Source organism: Cuculus canorus, chromosome 11, assembly GCF_017976375.1.
Source record: "Cuculus canorus isolate bCucCan1 chromosome 11, bCucCan1.pri, whole genome shotgun sequence".
Taxonomy (NCBI): Eukaryota; Metazoa; Chordata; class Aves; order Cuculiformes; family Cuculidae; genus Cuculus; species Cuculus canorus.
In genome coordinates, this window is record NC_071411.1 from 5,940,701 (window position 1) to 5,965,611 (window position 24,911).

General features: G+C 41.8%; 1 protein-coding gene across 1 annotated transcript; it reads left to right on the forward strand.

Moving 5' to 3' along the window:
• The first annotated feature begins 580 nt into the window (after window positions 1–580).
• IP6K2 (inositol hexakisphosphate kinase 2) lies at window positions 581–23,469 on the forward strand. The gene is made up of 6 exons (XM_054076844.1): window positions 581–683; window positions 16,189–16,487; window positions 18,613–18,835; window positions 19,647–19,822; window positions 21,093–21,268; window positions 22,693–23,469. Exons 2-6 carry the CDS (start codon window positions 16,286–16,288, stop codon window positions 23,188–23,190), a joined length of 1,275 nt encoding a protein of 424 aa, XP_053932819.1. The 5' UTR covers window positions 581–683; window positions 16,189–16,285; the 3' UTR covers window positions 23,191–23,469.
• Window positions 23,470–24,911: the final 1,442 nt, after the last annotated feature.

Below are 24,911 nucleotides of genomic sequence, written 5' to 3' on the forward strand. Positions count from 1 at the left end.
TTGGACACAAGGCAGGACACACGGCGCAAGGCACAGGGTTTGCCTCGAAAAGGTGGAGGCCACGGCTGGTGCTCTCCTCACAAAGGTGGAGGGTGGGAACCATGGTGGGGCTGCTTCTGTTCGTGCTCCTCCTTCCAAGTCTGGACTCTACAGAGCAGGCTGACCATCGCCTCCTCCTCATGGCCCCTGGGGAAGGGGTGTGCGGCCAGGCTGGGCTGCAGAGTGGGCAGGGGCACAGGGATAGGCACAGGGCATGGGGATGGGCACGGCCATGAGGATGGGTGTGGGCACAGGAATCGGGATGAGGATGGGCGTCAGCACCGGGATGGGGGCTGGCACACGGAGGGGGATGAGGATGGGCACGGGCTCTGGGACAGGGATTGAGATGGACACGGGGAACGGGACGAGTACAGGGATTGGGACCGGGATGGGGATGGGACTGCAGAGTGGGCACGGGCACGAAGACGCGCCTGCAGCATCGCCTCCCGCCGCGGCTCCCTTAGCAACAGCGGCGCTGCCGGCCGCCCAATCAGTGCGCAGCGCCGCGGCCGCAGCCAATGGGGAGGCGGGCAGTGGGCGGGGCTTGACGCGGGGCTGGGGGAGGTGGCTGCGCGGCGCGCCGCCATTTTGGCGTCTGAGGAACAAAAGACGCGAAGCCGCCGCCGGCGCCGGCTCCACATCAGGTAACAGCTGCGTCCCGCCGCTCTCCCGGTCGTTCCCGCTCTCGGAGAACCCCCCTGTAGGGCTCCCCGTCCACTGTGAGCGGTGAGGTGCGAGGGGGTGGCCGGGGGCTGTCGCTGGCGCGTGGGGCGCGGCGGGGCCCTAGGTTGGCGGGGTCACCGTACCCGGGGGGGCGGGCTGTTGCCCTGGTAACCGGTGGGGATGCTCGGGACCCCGTTGAGGATGCTCGGCGGATGCTCGGGCTCCCGGCAGGGATGCTTGGCGGTACGGGAGGCGCTCTGCCTTGGAAGGGGGGCGAGGGGGAGGGTTTGGTGCGGGAGGAGGAGGGGGCGGGGGACGGGCAGCTTCATTCCCGTGGTACCGGATGAGGGAGCGATCCCCATCAGTCGCGAGCCGCGAGACAAAAGCTGGTGACAGAATTTATTCCCCGCTTTGAAGTGACGGAGCCTGAAAGAATGCGGCTGATCAAGAAGTAGTAACTATTACTAAAAGTGAAATATTTTGATTTAAGCTAGATTTAAGTTCATCCAAGTAATCGTGTCTTGAAAGTTAGACAGAATGACCTATCTGATAGCATGGTTTTTATGGCGTGTTTTTTCCAATAGTGTTTTTTCAGACACTGTTACGTCTCGTGTTCAGTATGATCTGTGCGAAACAGATGTGTCTGTTTCTATGATCCCCTCTGTTTGCAGTCTTTCCCTATCTCAAGTGCAAAGTTAGGCAGAACTGGAGCCAGCTCCAAATTAGCGAGAGATTTGACTGTTGTGAAGTTCATAATAACACTAGAATTAGTCCTTGGGAAGTTATAGAATATGCATAAGATTTTGGGGAAAATATATACATGTAAGTGGGAAATACATATGGTTGGTGGAGATCTCTCCCTCATGTTGCGCGGCCTGATAAAGGATGCTTGCTTTTTAAAACTCGGAAACGAGTCTGAGAGAGTTTATTTGCTGGCATTTTCAGTATCACATAGATGATTTGTATCACATTGCTGTGTATACTGTTTAATCTGTAACTTCTGACATCGCTATTATCAGAGAAATTGTGCTGTGTTGTTCCTGGTGCAGAGAGTATGAAAAAGTGTATCAGTCGTATTGTCAGTAGAATTGGCCTGTGCCAGGAGGAGGGGCAGTAAGCAGCTAAGGCCAGAGACTCTGCATTTTTGGGGTGATGTAATTTGTTTATTCAACGATATAAAAGCTGGACCCCTCGCATCGATCTTTGGAGACCCCGCCTATGAGTGGGTACACTGCGTAGGACCCCCCAGTTGCCAGGACAGGCTCTCCAAATCCTCACTGCAGAGAAAGAGGCTCCTCAGTGTTTGTGGATCTGGATGATGATGATAGGGCAATTGGTGATGCATCTTTCTTAATTACTATACTTATTCTTTTGTAGTAATGATTAAATGCAATGCCTTGAAAGCTGTTAGTTTTTAACTTGTTAATAACTACTAATCGTTTGTTACCTTTCTTATTGTAATATCAGAGGGACGTTCTGTCTAACTCAGAAAATACAGTTCCTTGGATGAAAACTTAATTCTACTTTAACTTAAATAGAAATATTCTGCTTGTTGTAATAGTATCTACTTTTTGTATCATCTGGAGCATCCCGTCAGCACATGGCATTGCACATCCCGCTGAGCCCTGTCCACACTGCAGGGGTGGTTCTTGGGTGGTGAGCTGTGAGTGGGGGGTGTTCCACAGCGTTGGTGGCTGGGTGACCCTGGGGTGGGCTGTTGCCCCTCATTCAGCAGTTCCCTGCCTGCATCATAAAACAGTGAATTTCTGTTTTGCCTGGGTGATGAATGCACTGTGGATTTGGTGGCTGTTTCCTATACTCAGTAATATTGCAGAAAGCAAAAAGAGCACTTTGGGAGGTGTTGCGTAATTGGAGGTGCTGCTCGTGAATACCCTGTCTGTGGATAGAACGGAAATACTGGGCGATGTCTTCCAATGAGCTGTTTTGAGCATCACAGGGTTACAGAACCTTGTTAATGTGGTTTGGGGCCCTTATGCTTTCAAACAGAAACACATCAATTGAAGCTTTGGAAATGGGCATTCTGCTTAAGAAAATAAATGTTATTGTTGATGGAATAACAGCCTGTTGGTAGTTACACCCTGGTATGTCCTTGGCCTTAATTCCCCTGTAAAAAGTATGCGTGTTTAACACTGATACCTTTCCTGATGTAGGCTGGAATTTAATTGTCCTGTCTGTTGTTTTTTGTTGTTTTTTTTTTTTTTTTTTTTTTTGACACAGTGCCTTGTGTCTCATATACCCAAATGTTTCAGGAATGCATCAAGCACCTGTACACTTTTTTAGACTCATGAATGTCTAAGGGGCTGCTCTGTGTCAAATATTGTAATTATAATTTTGCTTTAATACTCAATTCTGGAACATTAAAACTAATGTGAGTTTGTTTTAATTTTCAGTGAGATGTCTTGTTGTTCATTACTCAACTTGTAACAGAAGTGAGAGCAGAGCAGTTCAAATTTAACACCTGAGAATAACAAGGTCAGGGTTATTTTGGCTTTTAAATGTTGAAGAAATGACACCTTTGCTCATAATTTTGCTTATGTAAGATAAAAACTCTGTGAAATTTAAAACTGTCTTTAAGTGGAAATTAAAGTGTATGTTTTCAGGACATGATTATATTAAGGAATGGAAACTGGGTTTATATAGGCATGCACTGAAACACAGATGTGTGCTTAAACAGACTGATTGGTTTGTTTACATTTAGCCAGTTCAGCATCTTCTGACTTGCTATAAGTTTTATTTTAATAAAGTATATTACTAAATTAGGGAGAACCGAATGATTTAACTGCCAGAATGCAGGAATATTTCTTCAAAATAGAACAATTTTTAGTGCTCAGAAGTCTCTCCTGGTTAAGGGTTGCAGGAAAGAATTTGGGGAAGGATTACAGCCATTCATGTGTACTTGTTTGTAAAAATGTTAGACCTTAAACTTGGCCAGGCAGCTTTTCATATATTTATGTTATTCAATTGAAAAAAAAAAAACCCTACCTTTTCTGTTTTTCCTATTTACACCTTTCTGAGGTAATCTGTTTTGTAATCTTGTCTGTGGTAGTTTGGTCATTCAAATAGTGTAAGCTTTATGCTGCCGTTTCTTCTTAAAGAAAGGTAGATCAGAGCCTTCATAAACAGGTGTTGCATTAACTTTGGAAGGAGCTGGAAGACTGGATAGTGGTCAGTCATATGAATGCTGGGCATTGTGCTCTCAAAAATTCTTTCCCCACCAGTTGCTTGCAAGGAAGGTTTTGAGATTTGCCAGGCATGCAGTTTTGAAAAAAAAAAAAACAGGATGAGAAAATAAGTTGAAGAAAAATTCTTAGTTGCCTGTCAGGGGATGGGCTTCCAGTCAGGTCATGGGTATTTATTAATTGTTTTCTGATCAGCTGGGGGGTGTGAGAGGATATTTTGGGGAAGTTCTTTCTTCTAAAGGGTAGAGGAAGATTGTAAATCTTGTCATAACTAAGGGTGCCTCAGACTGTCAGATGTGGTGGTAGGGACACAAATGTCTGCTTTTTTGATCAAGGAGTAAGTGGAGACAGGACCGTGTATGGTGTCAGGTTGATGATGAAAAACCCAGTGACAGGAATTCCACGAGGATGAATTAAACAGTCATACTTAAAAATCTTTAGTTCTTTACTGTGTGAATACTTTTGGTGAATTGAATTTGGTAAGGTCTTGGGAGAATTCTGGTGTAACTAGTATTAAATGGCAGTTACTTTTGATGATTCTTGTTTGATGGTGTTTGGAAATCCGAAGAAAGCTGAGATGTTTCTCTGGGAAGTCAGGGGTGCTGCTCCTGCAGTTGAGTTGGTGCCTGTCTGAGCTCAGAAGCAGTTCCAGATCCAGAACAGGCGAAACGGATGTCTCCTCAGTAACACTTCTAATGCAGTCCTGCCCAGGAAGCTGTGCTTCTGGTGGCAGAGGCTGGAGGCGAAGGCAAGGTTTTGAAGTGAAGCATGATTTGATGTAGTTTATAAAGCTAAGCCAAGGTGTAGGTTCTTCCTTTTTGATGTAGTTCATTGCTTTTCTTAATATTTCTGCACCGGTGCTTAAACGCAGAACTTGTTTAATGGGAAGGAGCATATTCCAAAAGTTTAGGTACTGCATCAGAAGATTGAAAGGGCAGAAACTGAGTTGCAACTAAAAATTTTGATGTGAAGGCACTCTACTGCTTTAGCTGTACACAGAAGTGCAGGGGTAGGAGCTAAGTACAGCAGTTTGATGCTTTGTTAGGCTGCTGTTTTACATTCTTGCGTATCTAGTGAGCATGGGCTAGAACCATTATGTGAAAGCTATCAGGTTTTTACACTGGTGTGTGGAAAAACTTGCTGCCTCTCATTTGGTTTATCCACTTATCTGTTGTTGAATTTGCTGATGCTTAGCTTGTCCCTGTTGGCAAGAAGCTGAGGTTGGTCTCCAGGCAACGCAGGTCCGGCTGAGCTGAGCATCTCTGTGCCTTGCTTGAAGAGATGAAAATTTTCCATTGCGGGGAGAGGATTTTTCCTCTCTCGCTAATTCTTTTATCTGGCTTTGTCTTGCCCAAGGTTATTGTACCTTTGAAACAATATAGAGATGTTTTTTTAATATTGAGGCTGCATTTTAAAATTTTAAGGTGTTACCACAGATGTACATTTCTGCTGTTTTTGTCAGAAATACCTCATTCAAATGTTATTTTTTGAGCCTTTCATAATAACTTCTGTTTCAAAATAATTATTTCTTCCCCCCTTTTGCAAAAAAATGCTGTATGGCACAATATCGTGTGCTATAAGTAGCTAGAAATTTCTCCTTCTGCAAATCCTGAAATACTGCAGGCATAGTGAAAGCAAAATTATTTGTTCAAATGAAGGTCTAACATTGGTAGTGTTTAGTTCAGCAATTAAGAATTTGAAATCATCACTAAGCTTTTACAAATTCTTCCTTGACTTGTGTAGTGCTAAGTCTTTGAGGTCCTGACTGTCTCAGGAAGATGAGCTGTATTAGAACAAGGTAATGATAATCTTCGTAATAGATACAGAAAGTACTCTTTCACTCTTCTGGTTATCAGATATTTAACCTGCAGTCTTTGATTACCCTGTGTCTGAGTTGCTGGTGCATGTGGGAGATTGTCTGTTGGAGATAACTGGAACCAGTTAGTGCCCCATTTTATGTTGTTTTACTGGAAAAAGAAAGGCTTCCTCATAAAATGGTTTTGGCCTCTCAGAGTCTGGCTTTATGAAGACATTCTGTGTATGCCATGATGAATGGCTGGGCAAGAGTCAGTGCCCGGCTGGCTGGTTTGGAGCTCTGTGTGTGCCCATCGGCCAGTTAATAGTCCAAAGAGAACAGGTAAGTACTGAATTTACCAGTAGCCTTTCAGCTGTTCTGCCTCCCTTGGTCCCTGTCTTCTGCCATGCTTTTGTGTTGACATCCAAAAAGTTGAAAGGAATGGAGAAAAAAAAATACAATTGTTTAGGCTGGTTTTCCTCAGAAAATCACACCTAAAAGAAGTAGGAGTTTAGGGGAGTTATGCCGAAATCTGTATTGGAATGAGCACAGCAAAAATGTTGATTTTATTTTCTTGAAGCACGGAAGGCTTTGAGCATAGCCAAATAGCTGTGCAGTGCTGTGATGCTGGAATTTTATACACTGCTTGAAACCTTATCAGAAATTGTAGGTGCTGCTTAATTTTGTGCTTACTGAAGATTAATTACCTCTCCCTTTTAACATTTGTTCTGTTCCTTTTCCATATATTTTTCCAGAAAAACAGCAATTTATCCACTTTGTATTTTGGGTATATGGGGACAATGTGATGGCAGTTGAATTTTTTTTTTAATAGTCACATCAATTAGGTTGATGTAGTTCCTTGTTACCAAGTTGAGAAGTGCAACTGCTGACATAATAGGCATTGTCTCAATGTGTCTAAAATGCTAGTTCTCTCAGAAGCTCGATTCCATTTAACTGAAGATATAAGGTTAAATTGATGGGCAGATGATCTCATAGTGATATGAGTGTTGTAACTGGGAATCCATTCAAGATAACTTAAGAAAAAATTTTGATCTGGCTTAATATGACAGGTCGGTTTTCTGAAGAGTCATCAGTTGAGAGTGTAGTTCTAGCTGTGGAGGGAACAAAATATTTTTTGGAAAATCGGTTCAGAATCCATGAAAGTAAGTAGTTACTCAAGGATGAGGGTAGATGAAGTGAGTTGCCTGGTTGAGCAGGGCTGTCTTCCAGTTCTGTTGAAGCAACCTTTCATGTATTTAAGTGTAAATGCTGAATAGTGATTTCTTGGTTTGGAGTGCAAATAATGGTCTATCACAATGCATATACAGCTTCCAAAAAACAAAATGGTCTTTCCATAGCTTACTTCTTGAGATATTTTTTCCCTTTACAGCATGCTGGGTTTTTTTTTAGACATACAGAATTGGAACATGAGCACAGTGTGGATTGGCAGTGCTGTATTGCAGGGTTGTGAAGAGAAAATAGCTTTTCGGCAATCATCCTGTCTGCATCTTCCCTTTTTGGTTAGCGATGGTTTCTCTTTGAGGACAGTTGTGGAAACTACGTTTGCATGTGCTGTAGAATCACTGGCTGTTATAAAAATTGCTTGTGAAGCAGTATAGATGTATTCAAGGGAATAACGCTTACTGTAGTCATGTCCCATTACCTAGGCTAATAGAACTAGCTCTTCTGCATCATTAAATGAATTTCTGCCTGCAGAGAGGTGAGAGAAATACAACCAAGCTCCTGTGAAAGCATCCTTTTATTAGGTTACTGAAACTGATAAGTTTTTTTCAAGTGGTTTTGTACTACTGTTTGAATATTTAAGCTGACAGAGATTAAAGGGAATAATTCTTGGACAGTGATTATTATGGTGAGCCTGTAATTGGCCGCAGATAGTATACTATGAGATCACTGAAAGATGAAACATTAAATATGTATATAATGTTCTTTTTTAAAAAAAGTGCACAAAACAAAGACTAAAACATTTTTTAAGTACTGTGCAAATGTGCTTGTACAAAAGGCCCTTGTCCCTTTTACTAGGGGGAATCTGTGCTTGAAATGAGTTGTGGTTACCAGGAGAAACATTCATGACTTTCCCCTTGGTTTTATTGTGCCACATTAGTCTTTCTTGTAAGACTTCTCTCCTGTTGTTACTTATTCATGTGCAATCTGCTGCAGTTTAAGATGTGCAGTGGAACAATTATTTTTGTATTTTGAGGGATTGAACTCCTGTTGTTGCTCAGTCATCCTGGAAGGAGCTATATGCTCAAGGTCTTAGGACCCAGTTATTTTCATTTTACCTTTGGCAAGCGTGGAAAGTGTATGTATATTCAGTGAATCATGCGAACTTTAGGCTGCAAATCTGGGTTGTCTGATCTGAGCTGTATTTTCAGTAGTTTGAAATGCTTTGAATCATAGAATGCTTTGGGTTGGAAGGGACCTTAAAGATCATCTAGTTCCAAACTCCCCGCTGTGGGCATGGATACCTTCCACTAGATCAGCTTGCTCAAAGCCCCATACAGCCTGGCCTTGAACACCTCCAGGGATGAGGTATCCATGACTTCGATTCGCTGAAACATGGACACAATTTAAAAAGATGTTATGTGCATCTTAGGAACCTCAGCTCTTCTGGAGCAGAAGTTCTACCTATCATCATCGGTAAAGTCTCAGAACCTACACGTGAAGAATTAGTTTAAGATGCGAATGGGTGTTTCAAGTCTGATTTCTATCTCCTTCTGGCCTACTTTTCAAGCAGTTTCTATAAAAAGAGACTAAGCCTCTTTGTGTGAAGTATGCCTATGGTGTTGATAAATATGCACGCAAATGGGGTGTGTGAAATATGTAGCTGCTTTTTGGTCACCGTTCTTCCTGTAATACTTCATTTATTGATGATCTTTGCTTTGTGCACCTGGAAGTTTTTGCTCACAGAGTTAGACTGTATTGTAGAATTTGGGCATTTCTTTAAATTTAAATGATCTTCTCTCGTGGACCATTACTGCTTGTGGTTTGAAAGGTATTAGAGATTGGGATTTCTGAAGGGAGTACAGAGAAAATAGTGTGTAGTTACGTGAATGCGGCGTTTGAACAGGACTTGACAGTTGTTCTTTTCAGCAACTTCTCATATATAGCAAATGGGTCACAACTGCACTGCCTGGTGACAAAGATACCACGTTCTTTTGTTGAGTGGCTAGAAATACGGTTCTGAGACTGCTAAATTCATGGTGAAGAGAAAGGCATAGCCTTGGATTTATTTTAATCTTAATGCTGGAATTTCTGGGGGTTTTGGTAGCTTGAATAACACATCCGTGTGTGTAATCCATGCAATTTACCTCTTGCTGTCATATTTTCAGAAGATTAAAGGCTGAATGCTATTTTGGTTTCTCCGTGACAAAGGGCTGTATTGTCTTTATATAGCAACTGGTGGTTTTAGGCACTGGTGCCAGAATATCATTTTAAGATGGATCAGTTTCTAAATAGGATGTTTAAGTAGCTTAGTTTTGGTGGTTCAGGTTTCTTAGTTTCCATGGCATTTTTACTTGGAAAAGAGGCTAGTTCTTAAATTACACAATCCCCAGAAAAACTTCAAGGGTCAGAATTGCATGCTTTTTTTCTGACTGAATGTGCTTAGTAACCTGTAACTTGGCTTTATTTTAGTTCTAGGGAGGTAAAATAGCTGTACTTGAGAGGTAAAGCTTTGGCATTTCCCCAGAGCGCTGTGTATGTAGTTGTTAAGGTTACACATTACACATGGTGTAGGAAAAGCTGAAAGCTGTTGCTTTCTGGGGTCTTGAAATATAAGTGGTATGGAGCATAGAACTTCCTCACTGAGGTTTAAGAAACTGCCGCTGGAGGGTTGCTGTGCGTGCTTCTGTTAAGGAAAAGCTAGACGCTCTTGGAGACCACCTTGATTACTGCTTTGCTTTCCAAGACAGAAGTGATGAGGAACTGGATTTCTCCTAATAATGTAAAGCTGATTAAAGGAAGATAGGAATTGTGCATGAAGAACAGTACCAGAACATTATGCAGCCTCACATTTTTTGTTTATAGTTCACTCCTTTAATATGTTATGCTTAGATATATCAATGTTCTGTAATTCTTAGAGTAATCTGTTAAATTTCTATACAAAAGTCTATTTCTGTTTGCTACAAGAGGTGCTTCTGCAACTGTGGTGTTGAATTTTCTGGTGTAAACTCATGTCTTAACTTGTTGTAACGATGTTTTTCTCACTGTAACCACTGCTGTATTTGGATTATATTTAAGGGAACACAAAACTAGAAACCCCATCTTCAGAGAGTAAAAACATAGCACAAAATTGTGGTTAGTTTAAAAAAAATAATTGTGCTGAGATTATTTCTTTCTGTAGATTTGTCAGCATTCAAGTGCATAGTCTTTCATTTCTCTATTATAGACTAAATTCTTACTGGATAGAAGAGACTGTGTTACTTCTTTACAAAAAGTGGTCTCTACAAAGGGTGTCGTCTTATGCTCTTGAAGTTCCAAGCAGAACATCTTGAATGTAGCGCTTGGGGTCCTTTGCCGTTGTAGCCAGTGTTGGACTGTCCCCTCTTGTAGTGGAGGGGGGAAAAAAAAGACCCAGAGGAGAGGTGACATACCTGACCTGAGGCCATCAGAAGGGTGTTTTTCTGCATTGTAGTTTTAAACCTCCTAGTTTGGAAGATATATTATACTGTAAAATGTTTACGAAAGCATTGAAACATTTTTGAAAAAAAGCTGAATACTATGTCACGTTTGTTTGGCTTGTCATGTGTCAGTGACAGACAAGCTGTGACACAGAGCATAGAATTTTCTTAAAATCTAATGCCACTGGATGTTGTTCAGTTTTATTCTTAAACTCCTGCAGGAATACATCAGGAAAAATGTATACAACTTGATACAGGGAATGCCTGTTAAGTGGTGTGGAGAAGGGTAAGAGCTGCTGCTTTGCTTTATTGAACTGATGAACAGAAACTTTCCACCCGATTATAAGCGTGCATTCTTTCTTGGTGGGGATATTTTGTTCATTGCCTAATGTTAAAAATAGGATTAAATGATTTCTACCTTGATGGGCCAAGACTGCTATCCAGTTGGCTCTGCCACGTTCCCAAAGGGTTTTGAAAACAACATGTTTTGTAGAAACTTTGTGCATGAGTTCATGTGTAATTCTGGGTTCCTAGATTCGGTCTGTTTTGTGTGATCAAGTAAATTAATTCAAGAATTCCTGCCCCCCCTTTCTGTCTGGAGTAGTTATTTCATTTTTCCAAACTACATCAATGTGTTGCTGCAGTTACCAGGCATTTAATAAAGACACATTTTAAAAAAAATATTTACCTTATATCACACTTTTAACAGGCAGGTGATTTTTCACTGGTCTGGCCCAAGCACCCAACATTCAAGAAGAAGTATTTGCTCTTTTTTAGGTTTTTGTATCTGTAGGCTATTATGGCAGACTTCTCACCATAGTGCCTGACTCCCATCACCCTCTTGATTTACCGTAAAGGCTTTTGCAAAAGTATTTCTGTTTGTAAAGTGAATATGCATGTAGTCTCAATATGTAGGTGTGGAGGATTTGGTATTTTACTCTTGGATTTGTAAGTGTTCCTGCTGAGTATTTTTACAAAACCTCGTGCTTACTCATCTCTGAGCACAAGTCATGTGGAGATAACTTAATGATTGTTACATAGATTGATTCGCTGAATAAGAGCTTAAATAACCTTGACTTGCGTACAAACATGTAGCTCAGCATCTTTTTAATTTTTTTTTTATTACTGCTGTCTTAAAAAAAGAAAATAGCAGATGCCATGGCAGCCTCTTGGTTTAAAGTTGTACGTAACAAAGTTCTTTTCCATTAAATCTGCTGTATTAAATTTTTTGGTGGACACTTTCTTTTTACAAATATAATAATTTGAGAGTCTACAATGTCACTCTTGTACCAAAGCTAAACTTTTTCCTAAAAATTAGTTAGCAGAGCACGTTTGCTTCTTATAGTAATGAAAAATCTAAGGCTGCTCGTAGGGCTTTTTCCAAAATTGTCTGATTGGTATGAGTATATTGTTACATGGGCTCTGTTTCTACCCTTAATGAGATAAAAAGTTAGAAACTAAGGCTTTTATTGCTCAAACTTGGTTATATTGTTTCTGTTAAAGATAAAAAAAAGGCTTTGAAAGCATAATAGTGTGGGACTTGAATTACTTCTAGAGATATAACTCATCCTCAAATTTAGGAATCTGTTACAACAGCTGTGATAAATGAATACAGGCAGCTGACTGGGCACTAGAGGGTTTGAGTATTTCTGTTCTTGTCCTAGTAAGTTGTGGAGTTGAACACACTGAGTAACTTCAATTCATGTGCCAAGCAGCAACTAAAGTGAATGTTAGCAGCAATTCCTTACCAATGTTAGACTGGATAAATTTGCTAATAAAAGTGTTATGCAATATTTTGTTGTTGCATCCTCTGCTTTGTACTTTATGTCCTTAGATTCGAGGAAAGCACTCTGCTACTTGTGAAGTAAAAGAATACTAGTGACAGTACATGTAGTTTGGTCTCATTGAGACTTCTAAAATTCCTGTCTATTCCAGCTCAATACGTACATTGTAGGCTCCTAAAGTGTGTTTATTCTGCTTCAGTTGTAAAGGGTCATTCTCTTTCAGCTTTGTAATGACTTATCAACTCAGACACTTTCTACATTGATATTTTCATCTTCCTGTGTCCTTTCTCACCTGGTATTTGTTTCTTCCTGAGTATTCTTTCAATAGAAGCAGCTTCTCTTCAGCTTCTGTAATGGGGCACTGATACCCTTTTCCCTCCCAGGTCTGACTGGCTGTGCAGTTCATCCTTGGAACCTTGGGAGGAGGCTTAGCTTTGTCTGGTTCAGCGGGGTTATAGCTCTGCAGATAGCTGTCCCTGCAGATAGCTGTCCCGTCAGCTTCCTCTGTGCACTACCCAGTGAACTGAGAAAAGGACAGACAGAAAGCTTTGCTGTCTTGCTATTTCTGTCACTGCAAAGCTGATTTGTGGCTATTTGGACCACCCAAAGTAAAGAGTCTGCGCTTGAGAGAACCCAGTTTTGGCAGATTGGTTAGGAGGGCAGCTCTGCATCAGTAATTTGGCTATTGCAGAGTTTTGGGAAGAGGTGTTATTTTTGAGATTGTTATAAAGGAAGGAGCTGCTGCTTAATTGAGAGCTGTGCTCTCCAGAGGATGTGTTCGTTGATGCAATTACATATGGGGCTAAGTCGAGAATCTGTAATGACATGAAATGCTTTCCAAAGAATGCTGTCACCTGAGATTAATATTAAAAGTCTGAAAACATGAGTTCATTATGGTATTATTTCCATGGTTGTTGTCCATGTGATTGACAATAGGATGGCTGTGCATATCACTTCTGTTACAGATCTGGATTTTAAGCATCTTTTGCTCCTTACTGTAAGAATGACATTGTTCAAGCTATTGTTATTTTGTATAGGTGAAGTTTTATTTGCTTCCTTCACATTATGTCAGATTTCTCTCTTGAAACTTGTCAGGTAAAGTAATAGCATGTCTGGGATTTTTTGCTAATGTGTCCTTAGAACAAAAGATCTTAACCAAAGGCACTTAAAAATGTGTAGGAAGAATAGGGCAGTGTACACTGAGCCTGTGTTTGGTTTCTGGGAAAATTGCCTAAAAACAGCTGTTCTGTGCTCCTTCTTGCTCAAAGATCATTGAAAACAAACTACGTATAGGGTCAGAGGAAAGACGGTGAAGAACTGTATTGTGCTTATGCTGGTCAACATTAGTGCTGCTTGAAGCATTGGTCGTAAGTTAAAGTTCTTATTTCTAAGGAAGTAGAATCACTTTGACATGTGATGTTTTTTATGGGAGCTATTTATAAATTAGACTGTGCACAGCATTTCTAATGGGCATTACAGCTGTGCTCCAGGTCCTGTTGTTGTCCTGTCTAAGTATTGCATAACTGATATTGTTATAATTCCAGAGCTATAAAAAACTTGCTTTGTTATCCCTCAAATGGGAAGTTACGCTGTGTGATGTGTTGCCAGATCTTACTTTTTCAGGAAGCAGTGAAGTAGCATGAACAGTCCTGTCCAGTTCTGTGCTCAGCAATTCCATTGCTGAGTGAACGTGGTGTACAGTGTGCAAGTATTGTCCAGACCACTTGGGTATATGTGAAAGCAGATAAGCTGAGTGGCTACTAATGAGCTCCCTGAGGATGTGTTGGGTAAACAAGGTGTTGTGTATGGTCTGTGTTGGAGGTACTTTTTGCTAGAGTTGTTTCTATGGCATGAACATCTTCACTCCTGATGCAACTCTGATGCAGTAGGGGTAGGTGTTTCAGGTTAAGGGATGTTGCAAGGTGCTTTCTAAGTTTGAATCATTACAGCTGCCAATCAGTGTCTCCACATGTGCACCAATGAGGAAGGTGGCCACAGAATGATAAAGCTGTCATGGGAACGGTGGTTCTTACAATGCTGCTGTACTGTAGTGCTGTTGAAGGTGGCTGGGCCAATGTGAAGCTCTGTCACCACAGGGTTTTGTACACATGTAACTGTGCTTCCCAGTGAAAGCTGGCACTCTTAGCTTTCCCTGGGAAATTTCAGAAGACTGGAGACATTGTTGGCTCAAGGAAATCTCGATGAGTACCCTTCAGACTTGTAAAATTACTGATGCTTAGAATGTCTTCGCTAGAAAATGGAAGCAACTCTCAGTGGGAGCTGCACCCGTGCACCACAGGGGCTTTCAAAGCGTGCATTCGATAAAAACTTGGAAGTATGTTCCAGAGCTTGGGTGCAGGAGAAGCGAGGCGCTGCGCGGGGCAGTGGCTGTAGAGCACGGACAGTGCCACCTGCCGGCCGCCGCCCCGTGGGGCGCACGTTCCGCAGGCTGGTGGTGGGAGGCAAACGGGGGCTTGGAAGCATCTTGTCCTAGGTGGAACTGAGAGGTTCTCACCTCTGTGTCCCGAAGTTGTCCAGTTGTTGAGGTGAATGAGAAATTACCTGCATTATAGAAAGAAAAAAAAAAAAATAAGCTAGCAAGGATAGAGATGGAAAATTTACTGATTTTGCCCTAATCTTAAAACTGTAACTAGTGTATTAGAAGAGAGAATTGTTCTTGGGAAGTACTAGTCCAGGGTGTTTTACATACTCTTGCAGAGGTGTTACAAGGTTTATTTTCTGAACTAATTGATTTAAAAAAAAAAAAAGCCCAAAACCAAACTGCTAACTTTTTGTCAAATAAGGCTCTTGAAAAAAAGGAGGAAAAAATAGTTAACTGGTGTGTAGTGAGTAAACTATTGATCTGTTATCCTTAGGTGCAGGTAAACATTCCAGGAGCTGGAGTTCAGTTGATTGATCTGTTGTTCCTTTAAGCAGTTTAGTTGTTTAATTCAATTAATGCCCTTATGTACAGGGCATGTGTGGGTGTCTGTGGTTCTGTTAGCACTGCTGCTTTAAGCCTGCGGGTCTCTGCTTTTCCAGTTACTGTAAAGCTGTTAAATATCTAAGGAGGACAAATAAAAATAGACCTGTGACCTAGAACACTTTGTAGTCTCTTTGAATTAAGTGCATTATTGTTCGTGTAATGATCTTCAGACAGAGTAAGTAAGGTTGTTTTTAGCTGAAAAAAAAAGTTAATCATTAAAGCTCAGGTCTAAAATTAGAGCAACTTGACTTAAAAATTTACTGGAAGGCATAGACCAAGACAGTCGTGTGGTTTTGTTTTTTAGCTTTGCTCCTATAATTGCGTATTGAAGTGCAAGCGTGTAGTCACCTGGGTAGAGCAGCAGATCCTTGGAATGCAGATGGCACAAAATACTGCCTTCTGCTGTATTTACGCAAAAACAAGTTCTCGGAAAAAGGGTTGTTAGCATTGGCTTTTCATCTGAAAAGCTAACATTTTTGTAATATTTTAAATGTTTAACGCGCTGGGAATAAAAAAGCGTTGTAGTAAGTGTCGATCCCGGACCTGGGCGGGTTTCTGTGATTGAGGCCGTTGCCTAGAGGGGTGGAATTGTTAACGCGGTGTTAATTAGGGGTGCGCTGGGGAGGGAGGGAGCGCTGGTGCGCCGGGCTCCCTCGGCGGGCGCTGGAGGGCGTTAGGCGTCCCTTATAGCAGGGCTCGCCGGGCCCCACCGTCAATATTAGTTAATTTGAAAAAGGAGGCGGTGGGGGGGTGGCAGCCAGGAGTCGTGGACAGCCCGCTCCCTTTTTCTAGCGCTGCCGGGGCGCAGGCGCTGCGGGGCCGGGCCGCGGGGGCTCCCATTGGCCGGGGCGGGCCGGGGCGGGGACATGGGGGCTCCTATTGGCGGGGGCGGGCCGGGGCGGGGCCGCGTCGTGCCTGTCCGGCTGCGCCCCGGACGCGCCCGCAGTCGGCTGGCACCGCAAGGCGAGTGCGGGCTCCTGTGCTCCCTCGGTTCGCGGCGGCGGCTCTCAGCTTTGCTTTCCCAGGCCTCAGCGTGCGGGGAAGCTCACGGCCCGGCGCTCTCTTGTGTTTGTTTTAACAGACTTTTGAGTTGGAATAAACATCTTCAGATCTCGGAGGCTTCTGGCTGTAAACTGCCTTCACTACTGTCGCCGCCTTCTGTCTAATGTGCTACAAGGATGAGCCCAGCATTTGGAGCTATGGAAGTGGAGCACTATTCCAAGGGTGTCCTGCTCGAGCCTTTTGTCCATCAGGTCGGAGGACACTCCTGTGTCCTCCGGTTTAATGACAAGACCATCTGTAAACCCCTTATTCAGAGGGAACACCAGTTCTATGAGACTCTCCCAACAGAAATGCGTAAATTCACTCCGCAATATGAGGGTAAGTTACCAAACCTTAGGCTGGCGTTAGGCTTTTTCTCTCTGTAAACACAAGCGTGCTGTGCTCTCATCTCTGAAATCTCTTCTGTGTGGAAGAGATTTTAGTGTTTTCTTTTCATGTATTTTGGTGTTGTCTGAGGCAGGCTATGGAGATGCATGGTGGAAATGCTTGCCAAGTTGGTGTTTGGGCTGACTAACAGCATTAGAGTAGAGCAGCTCTGCTGGTGATAGCCCATGTATCTCCCTTAGGCACAGGTAAGTAGCTAACAGCTTGCGAATATTTTCAGTAATTATCTGCTGCTTTTTTGTTGATTTCTAATTTTTTTCTTTTACCAATTGTTTAATGTTTGTTTACAAGGATTTGGTAAGATTGGCCGATAGTGTTTTGTGTAAGCATAGTTGTGATCCCTTGGTTTTGGATTTCTCATTTGACTCATTTTGGGCACAATAAATATATGTCAGTAAGGTGTCTTGTTGAATATTTTCAGTGTTGTTTCTGCCATTAAGGAAATGAAAATTCATGGCATTTAGGTAGGCAAGGATCAAGTAGCCGTGATGAGGCTGAGTCAGATGTTATGCAGGAGTGGAAATTCCAGTTCTTCTAAGCATTGTGCTAGTTAACAGAAACACTTTTCTTTCTCTTTGCTATTCTATCAACTGGTGTCTGATGATTAATAAATAAGGTCTGAAGCACTTTTTAAAATGGAGTTGCTTTTTAAAGCACATTGATTTAAAAAAACATAAGGGAGATGAAGTTTTGCATACTGTTTATGAACTCGTGGAAGACTTCAGAGATGTGTCAAAGTTAAGACTCCCTGCACACTCACAGAGACTTTTTGATGTGTCTAACTACAAGTTCTGTTGAACTGGAAGAAAATGTGATCTTTGAATGATGATCTCAAAATGTAATAGAACAAATGTACTAGTGTATATGGCTTTTTGGGGAGTGGGGGGAGGGATTTAGGGGGCCTCACTTGGTCCGTGTCTGTTATTTTTTCCAGGATAAAGCCAAAGGCCATTTACTAGCTGGCTTCCCCCTTTTTTCCTGTTGTCCTTGTCTTTGTGGCAGCAGGACTGTCAGTCAGAGCTTCTGCGCTCCCTGCCCCAGCTACTGTAGGTCTCGGAGCCGCCTGCCCAGCTCAGAAGCGCCAATCTCTCGCCGAGACCTCTCCCCACTGGCCTAGTGATGAGCTGTAAGAACTGTGCAGACTGATTGATTTGAGAATAAAGAGAGAGGACTGAAAAATAGAAATAAAAAGCAGTTCAGACAATTGTAATGACTTCTTCATTAACAACTGAAACTTGGTAACGTAGCACTGAGGGCATCTCTGTCAGAGTGCTCCTCAGAGACTCTTAAAATGCAATGCAGTGCTCTAGAGACTCTTAATTGGAGGATGAGAGGAAAAAATGCTTTCAAGATTCGCCATGTTTCTGTACCACAAACAGATTTGATTTGTACTGCATTTTTGTTATTTATTTCACAAGATTTCTGCATAACGAGTATCAATAAACTATATTCCAAAAAGGAGAAGAAAATGTATAATTAAACGCGGTGATTCCAAGTGGAAGCTTTTGGACCAGTTTCTAATGTAATGTGACATTTTCCTTGTTTTGCTCTACTTGCACATCTTTCCTTTTCCATAGAGATCTATTGACGAAATCTTGTTTGGATAAGTCCTTTTTACTTTGCTGTTATGCAAAACTTGAACCTTTCGGTGTTTTTTTGTGCAGGTCAGTTTTCACTGCAAGATGTTAACAAATGCTTTGCATCTCGCTTAGGGTCAGACCAGTCAGGTTTTTTAAATTAATAAAAACTTTTATTAATTGAAGTTGTCTCCTGTTATTATTTGATTCTTACTTGACTGCATAAGAGAGAGAAAAGAACCTTTGTATCATTGTTTTGTCAATATGCTAAATTGTCTTTTGTGAGGTGTAATTTTTGTCTAGGTCTTTTGATATTTGTTAGGTTGGCAGATGAGGTTTGGCCTGTGGCAAGATAGAAACTAAGGACCAGGGTAAGAGAAAACCATAAAAGTTGCTGTATTCCTAGTGTAAAATCATGCGTTCTGAAAGGCTTGCTTGTCACTTCAGGAATTTGTAACTGTCTGTGTCCTCTCTCTCTTCAGGTGTGGTGTCAGTGAGCTTTGAAGAGGATGAAGATGGAAATCTATGTCTAATAGCATATCCGTTAAATGGGGACCATGATAACTTAGAAAACTTAGATAATTCTGACTGTGAACCCAAAAGTAAGCTGTTGCGATGGACTAACAAAAAGACAATGTTGTTAGAAAATGAGAAGATTTCTAAGGAATGGGTCCGACAGCACAGGAAAGAGGAAAAAATGAAAAGGTAAGTTTCATGGGGGGAAATGGAATGTGGAGCATTGAAGCACAATGTTTTTTATTGTCAAATTAGGATCTGGTTTCCAGAATTCCAGAGAATTCTCCAGAACTTTCCTTCTGTTTCTTCTGTTTTTCCTGAACTCTTCAGTCTTCAGTGCAGATGAGTTCAGCAGTGAAACTAAGTCCTCAGCCCAGTAGCATGTTGAGTCTTTTTGTTTTGTTTTTATTTTCTTTTTTTTTTTTGCTGTGGCCAATTGGAGAAGTTTTCAGATGTTGTTTTTGAAGCTGCTGGGAAAAAAAAAGGAAGAAAAAAAACCCCACTACCTACAAAAGCACAATAATTGTATTAAACCAAAGTTGTCATGTGCTGTATGTCGTGTACTTTTCTATAAAACTTGCTTTATCTTAGTATTACATTTCCCCCCCTTATTCATTTGTCAGTTATACCCACCATGATTTTTGATGTATTTTGCTAAAAGCAGTAACTTTAGCAAAGGATAAATCTTAAAGCATATTGCTATTTCTTGCTTCTGTGGAAGTAACTCACAAGGGTAAAGAATATATCAACAGAATTACTACATGTTTTGGAACTTATTTGGCTATATGCTAATATATCTTAATACAGAAGTAGCTTTATAAAGGTTGAAACGTTAATGATTGGCAACCTGTCCAGTTGTATAGAAAGCAAAATAAAGCTTATGTTAGATGTTGGTGAAGGTGAGCAAGCTAGTTTGTAAGGTTAAATCCACTGACAGCCCCTTTGAAGGTCTTTATTTTTCTACTTGATCTCTGATTTGCTGCTTTGTTCTGTTTTCTAGTCACAAATTGGAAGAAGAGTTTGAGTGGCTGAAGAAATCTGAAGTCTTGTATTATACTGTAGAGAAAAAAGGAAATGTTAGTTCACAGTTCAAACACCATAATCCTTGGAGCATGAAATGTCACCAGCAGCAGTTACAGCGGATGAAAGAAAATGCAAAACACCGGAATCAATATAGTATCCTTTCCTGAAAATGCTCATAACAACAAAATATGCAGGGCTGTGCTTTTTTCTTGAACATGACAGATAAAGTATAGTACAGGCTTAACTGCAATCCAGAGAAACTCTACAAAGCCGAAATTTATTTGGTGACTTTGCAGGGGTTACCAGCAATTTCCATAACACGAGCTTTTCCAGCATGTAATAGAGTAGCTAGGAATTTTGGATAACTTAGTTCAAAACTACAAATTGTTGTTCAGTCAGTGAAAAGGTTTTACAGAATACTGTGTTTGGGATCTTTCACAAAAACAGGTAGGAAACTGTTTCATTAGTAAATTAAAACTTTGGAAGAGGAAGAGTTCTGTCACTTTTTGTTACTCTGCTGATAGCTAGTGTCATCTTTAGCTTTTTAGCAACTTCTTAATGTGTTGCCTTAGAGGATATTCCAGTGCCAGAGTTGTCAGCTTCTAATAGTGTCTTTATTGAGCCTTTTTGATAAAGAAAAGCTAAACTGTCATGTAGGATTGGAGCATGAGAAACATAAATCTGGTGACTGAATCCATAAAAGCAGAAGCACACTGTTCTTGTGTAGGCAAACATCTGCACCCTGTGCATTCTGTGCAAAAAAAAAAAAAGAGATCTTGCTGTATGCAGGCTTGGGTGCATCTGAGAGATCCTGCAAAAATATTGATGTCTACATATTGAGATAAACAGATTCCTCATGTTTGAGGAGCTTCAGAGAATGGATTACTAGAACAGCTCTGACTGACTCTAGAAGGCATTTCATGCCTGGTATCTTCACCATTTCCCTGTAGATGATTACTGAGTTATCTAAGCAGAATTGTGTGATGTCTATGGAACAATACTATTACAGATATTGAAGTGCTTTTTAAGTTCTCTCCTTCAGAGGTGGTGTGAAAATGCTTTCACCATTTTTGAGTGGGAACAAGCACAAAAATTGATACTTTGCACAAAAAATGTCTGTCCCTAGGCAGGAAATATAATTCCAAGTCTATACCTCAGGTGCTGTGTGACCCTGATTAGCTTTTTTTTCCCTGCACTTAATGTGGAAATTCACTTGTTTTCCCTAGAGAAGACCAGTGAAACTGGAATTGGATGTACACTCTGCTTTATGCCAAGTTCATGTAATTGTCATTTTTTATAGGCTACTCCATAATAGGCATTTTTGGAGTATGCTTAAAGCTAAGACTGCAGCACTATAAAATCTTTGATACTGGCTTTAAAAACCTGTATTCCTCATTGTGAAGGTTCTTCCTTAACTAAGCAGAATTCATTTTGCTGGAAAACCTAACATCTCGATATGAAGTACCATGTGTGTTGGACCTTAAGATGGGAACCCGACAGCATGGAGACGATGCATCAGAAGAGAAGAAGGCTAATCAGATTCGCAAGTGTCAACAGAGCACATCAGCTGTTATTGGAGTCCGAGTGTGTGGCATGCAGGTGAGAGGAAAATTAATTTAATGTAGGACAACAGACTTGCTCACATTCCTGTTAGTGGGGGTTTTGGCTTATATAGACGTTCTGTGTGTTGCTATCCTTGATGCTGAGTTCTGTTTCCTTCAGTAAGGGGAATGAGGCTTTTGAGCATCCATTACCAGTTGAAGGTGGCAGTGTCTGCAGGAGCAACCTGTAGCATATGCTCTGCATGAGTGAAAGTGTTCTCTGAGCACAAAACCAATCTCTTGCACCACAGCAGCAGTTCAAAACTGTGCAGTAAAACTACTTATTCGATTAACAAACATTTCAGGGTAGCGTAGGGAACAATTGAAGAGAGGGTCTGCCAGTGCATGCGTTTTGCATAATGCATGTGGAAATGTGCCAGAACACTAAGAAGCAATCAGATCTGTCTTGTGGACTTTGAAAAGCCACAGATCTTTCACTGCTTAGAGAACACTTGCTGCAAACTGCAGACAAGAAGTGGCTTGATAAATGTGGTAAGACTCATGGTCAAATAAGGAGAGAGCTGTGTGGACTTCCACCTGAGTGTTTTGTTTACTTGTTTCTGTATTCCTAGAGTGAAACGGGAAAGAGCTTGTTTGTATTAGTCTTTTCCAAAGTGCCTCTTTCCCATCCAGTAGATTCCAGGAATGCCAGCAGTGTGTGCTAGGACTTGTTCCACTGCATGACTATTGGTGTGATTGGTGCTCAGCTCACTGTTTTTAGCTTCAGAGAAAAGCACGAGGCAGAAATGGTTAGAAATGCAGCTCCCACACTTCCATGTTGTGCTGGGATTTGAGAAGGACCTGGTCATTGTTCATCTTCCAGTGAAAGTCCTGTGCTGGAGAACAAGGAGGAACTTTAGAAGCAACTGTAGTCATTCCTTCACCCAGATGTTTAGGCACTATTGAGCCGTGTGGTGCATAGACCACTCCTACAGGAAGGAGTATTCCTGCAGGAGCAGCTCTGGCTTCTTTAAATAGAGGATTACAGGGCACACCTTAGTTTTATATAGGAGTGTTTGTTGTCACTTAGACCTCAGCATTCTGGGAATCAGCTGGTGTGCGTGTGAGCAGAGGCAGATAATGAGCTGTGGTACAAGTTGTAGCTTGACTTTCGAGATCTTGGCTGCAGCTTTCCTAATCTCACCTTAACTCCTCGTTCTTACATCCCTGGTGGAAAAGTGCAAATCTCAACTGAAGGAATTTTCCATTTCCTCCATGCCTCCAAGTTCCATAGACACTGCTGCTGGATCTATTGTTGTTAGCTTCTGTTAACTGTGCAAGAGCGATTTTTGAGAGGAGTATGTCATCTTCTGAAAGCTCTCTGTAGCAAGTCTGTCTTTTTTTTCCTTCAAGACTTTGGGTCAGTATTACCAGCAATTTTAACTATTCCTTTTCTCGTCTTGTGTGTCTTTGTATATGCAGGTCTACCAAGCAGGCACTGGCCAGCTAATGTTCATGAATAAATACCATGGAAGGAAACTCTCAGTCCAAGGGTTTAAAGAAGCACTTTACCAGTTCTTTCATAACGGCAAATACCTGCGCAGGGAACTCTTTGAATCTGTTCTTAAAAAACTGACTGAACTCAAGTCTGTCCTAGAGAAACAAGAGTCTTACCGCTTCTATTCCAGTTCCTTGCTGATCATTTATGATGGGAAGGAAAGACAGGAAGTTGCTGTCGACTCAGACCCAGAGGATTTAGAGGACCTTTCGGAAGAATCTTCAGATGAGTCGGCAGGAGCGTATGCCTATAAGCCGACTGCTAGCACTGTCGATGTCCGCATGATAGACTTTGCCCACACAACCTGCAAGTACTATGGAGAAGATAGCGTGGTGCATGAGGGCCAAGACACTGGTTATGTTTTTGGACTTCAGAACTTAATAGATATTATTAAAGAGATAAGAGACGAAAGTAGTGAATAAACAGTGAATGCACAGCGGTAGAAAGCACTATTGTGACTCTTTGTATTCCAAAATTATTGGCCACTTTCTGGTGGTAGGAATCTTTACAAGCTCTGCAGGGATGATCCCATCAGAGTCAGACTTGTTCAGAGGGCATTTACTTATATTGGTGCTGGACCTAGCACTGGCAAAACTTGGTATCCTTATTTATTTTAACTTTCTTAAACATTCCATATTTGATTACTCAGATACCTCTGTTATCCTTGTGTGTATACGTTCCAATAAAATTCTTTTTCCTCATTGTAAGTCATGCTTCATTTGTTGCTGGTGACTGTGGAAGGGGTGGATTTTGGAGCTTTCTGGTGGTGCAGTGAGAAAGCAGTGGATAAAAGGCAGGGCTCACCTGCCTTGTGAGACTACGTGTTGAACAGCACATCTATTCTGGGCCTCCCAATAGGAGTGATGAGGTGATCCACAGAGCCCCCAGGCTGGCCAGGGCTGGAGCAGCTGCCTTTTGAGGAGAGGCTGAGACAACAGGGCCTGTGGAGGCTGGGGAAAAGACTGACCAAAGGGCAAAGGGCTGGAAGAGAGGCCTTTGGAGATCCCTTCCAGCCAGAATGATGTGACTAATAGGTGAGAACTTGTGTCTTAAGGTCCAACAACCTTTTTCTTGTTTGAGGATCTTGTAAAACTAGTTTTTGTGCTGTGAGACTCATTTTTAGAGAGCTGATGACCTGTTTTTTTAATCTAAACCGAGCCAAAACATGCAAAACTCCTCCAGGATTATCTGCACTAGCAGAGGCTGAAAGCTATCCTAAGCAGCTTAAATCTTACTTGGGACAAATAGGTGGGAAGGAAGTGTCAGAAAGTGAGAGACCAGTGAGTAGCTGAAATAACGAAACTCCAGACCATGAGTGGCTCTTTGAAGAGAGGTGCACTTATTTTTTTAGCCTTCTAAGTCATGGTGACAGTGCAAAGGAAAATGGGTGTGGCAGTGCTGAGGGAAGCGTGGGGATATGGCTTGTTAGAATTGCCCGGGATAAAGCAGCAAGTTTATTCAGAGATAAAGAGTTTAGGGAGGTGGGTGATGCTGGAGTCATCTCAGCTCATCCTTCAACTTCCTGCAGGTGTGCGTAGGAGAGGCAAGGTGGGATGTGACGAAGGCTGTAGATCCGCTGGTGGAAGGTCACCCTCTTCCTTCCACCATTGCCCTGCAGCTTTAGTTTCAGCTTTAGTTTCTTATTCCCGGGCTGTTGCTATCAAGTTCTCCTGATCAAAGTCTCGATGTCTGGGCTGAGCTCTTCTGTACTTTTTGAAGAGGTTTTTTACCTTTGCTCTTGCAACATGAGTTTGTGGTTGATTTATTTTTTTTTTAATTCTTCCATAGTGTTCAGGTACAAACAGGTATCTGTATTAAACGGGTAATTTTACATCTTTCAGTCACCTCACCATTTTATGTCTGCAGGTAGGGGATTTCCCCATGAAGTAGGTTTGATCCTTAACTTGCCGTTTGTTGCTGCTTCTAGATGATCTTTAAGGTCCCTTCCAAACCAAACTAGTCTATGATTCTTGAGTCTCCAGTGCTGGGGGCAGCTGCTATAGGCGGCCCCCAGGCTGCTCCCAGTGCTGCTGGTAAAAAGGCTTGGGGGAGAAAGCACTGTTCATTCTTGGCACTTTCAACTGCAAAATGCTTTGGGCAGCGATGAGCCCTTCCTGCTGCTGTCCCCTCATGCTGTAGGGGT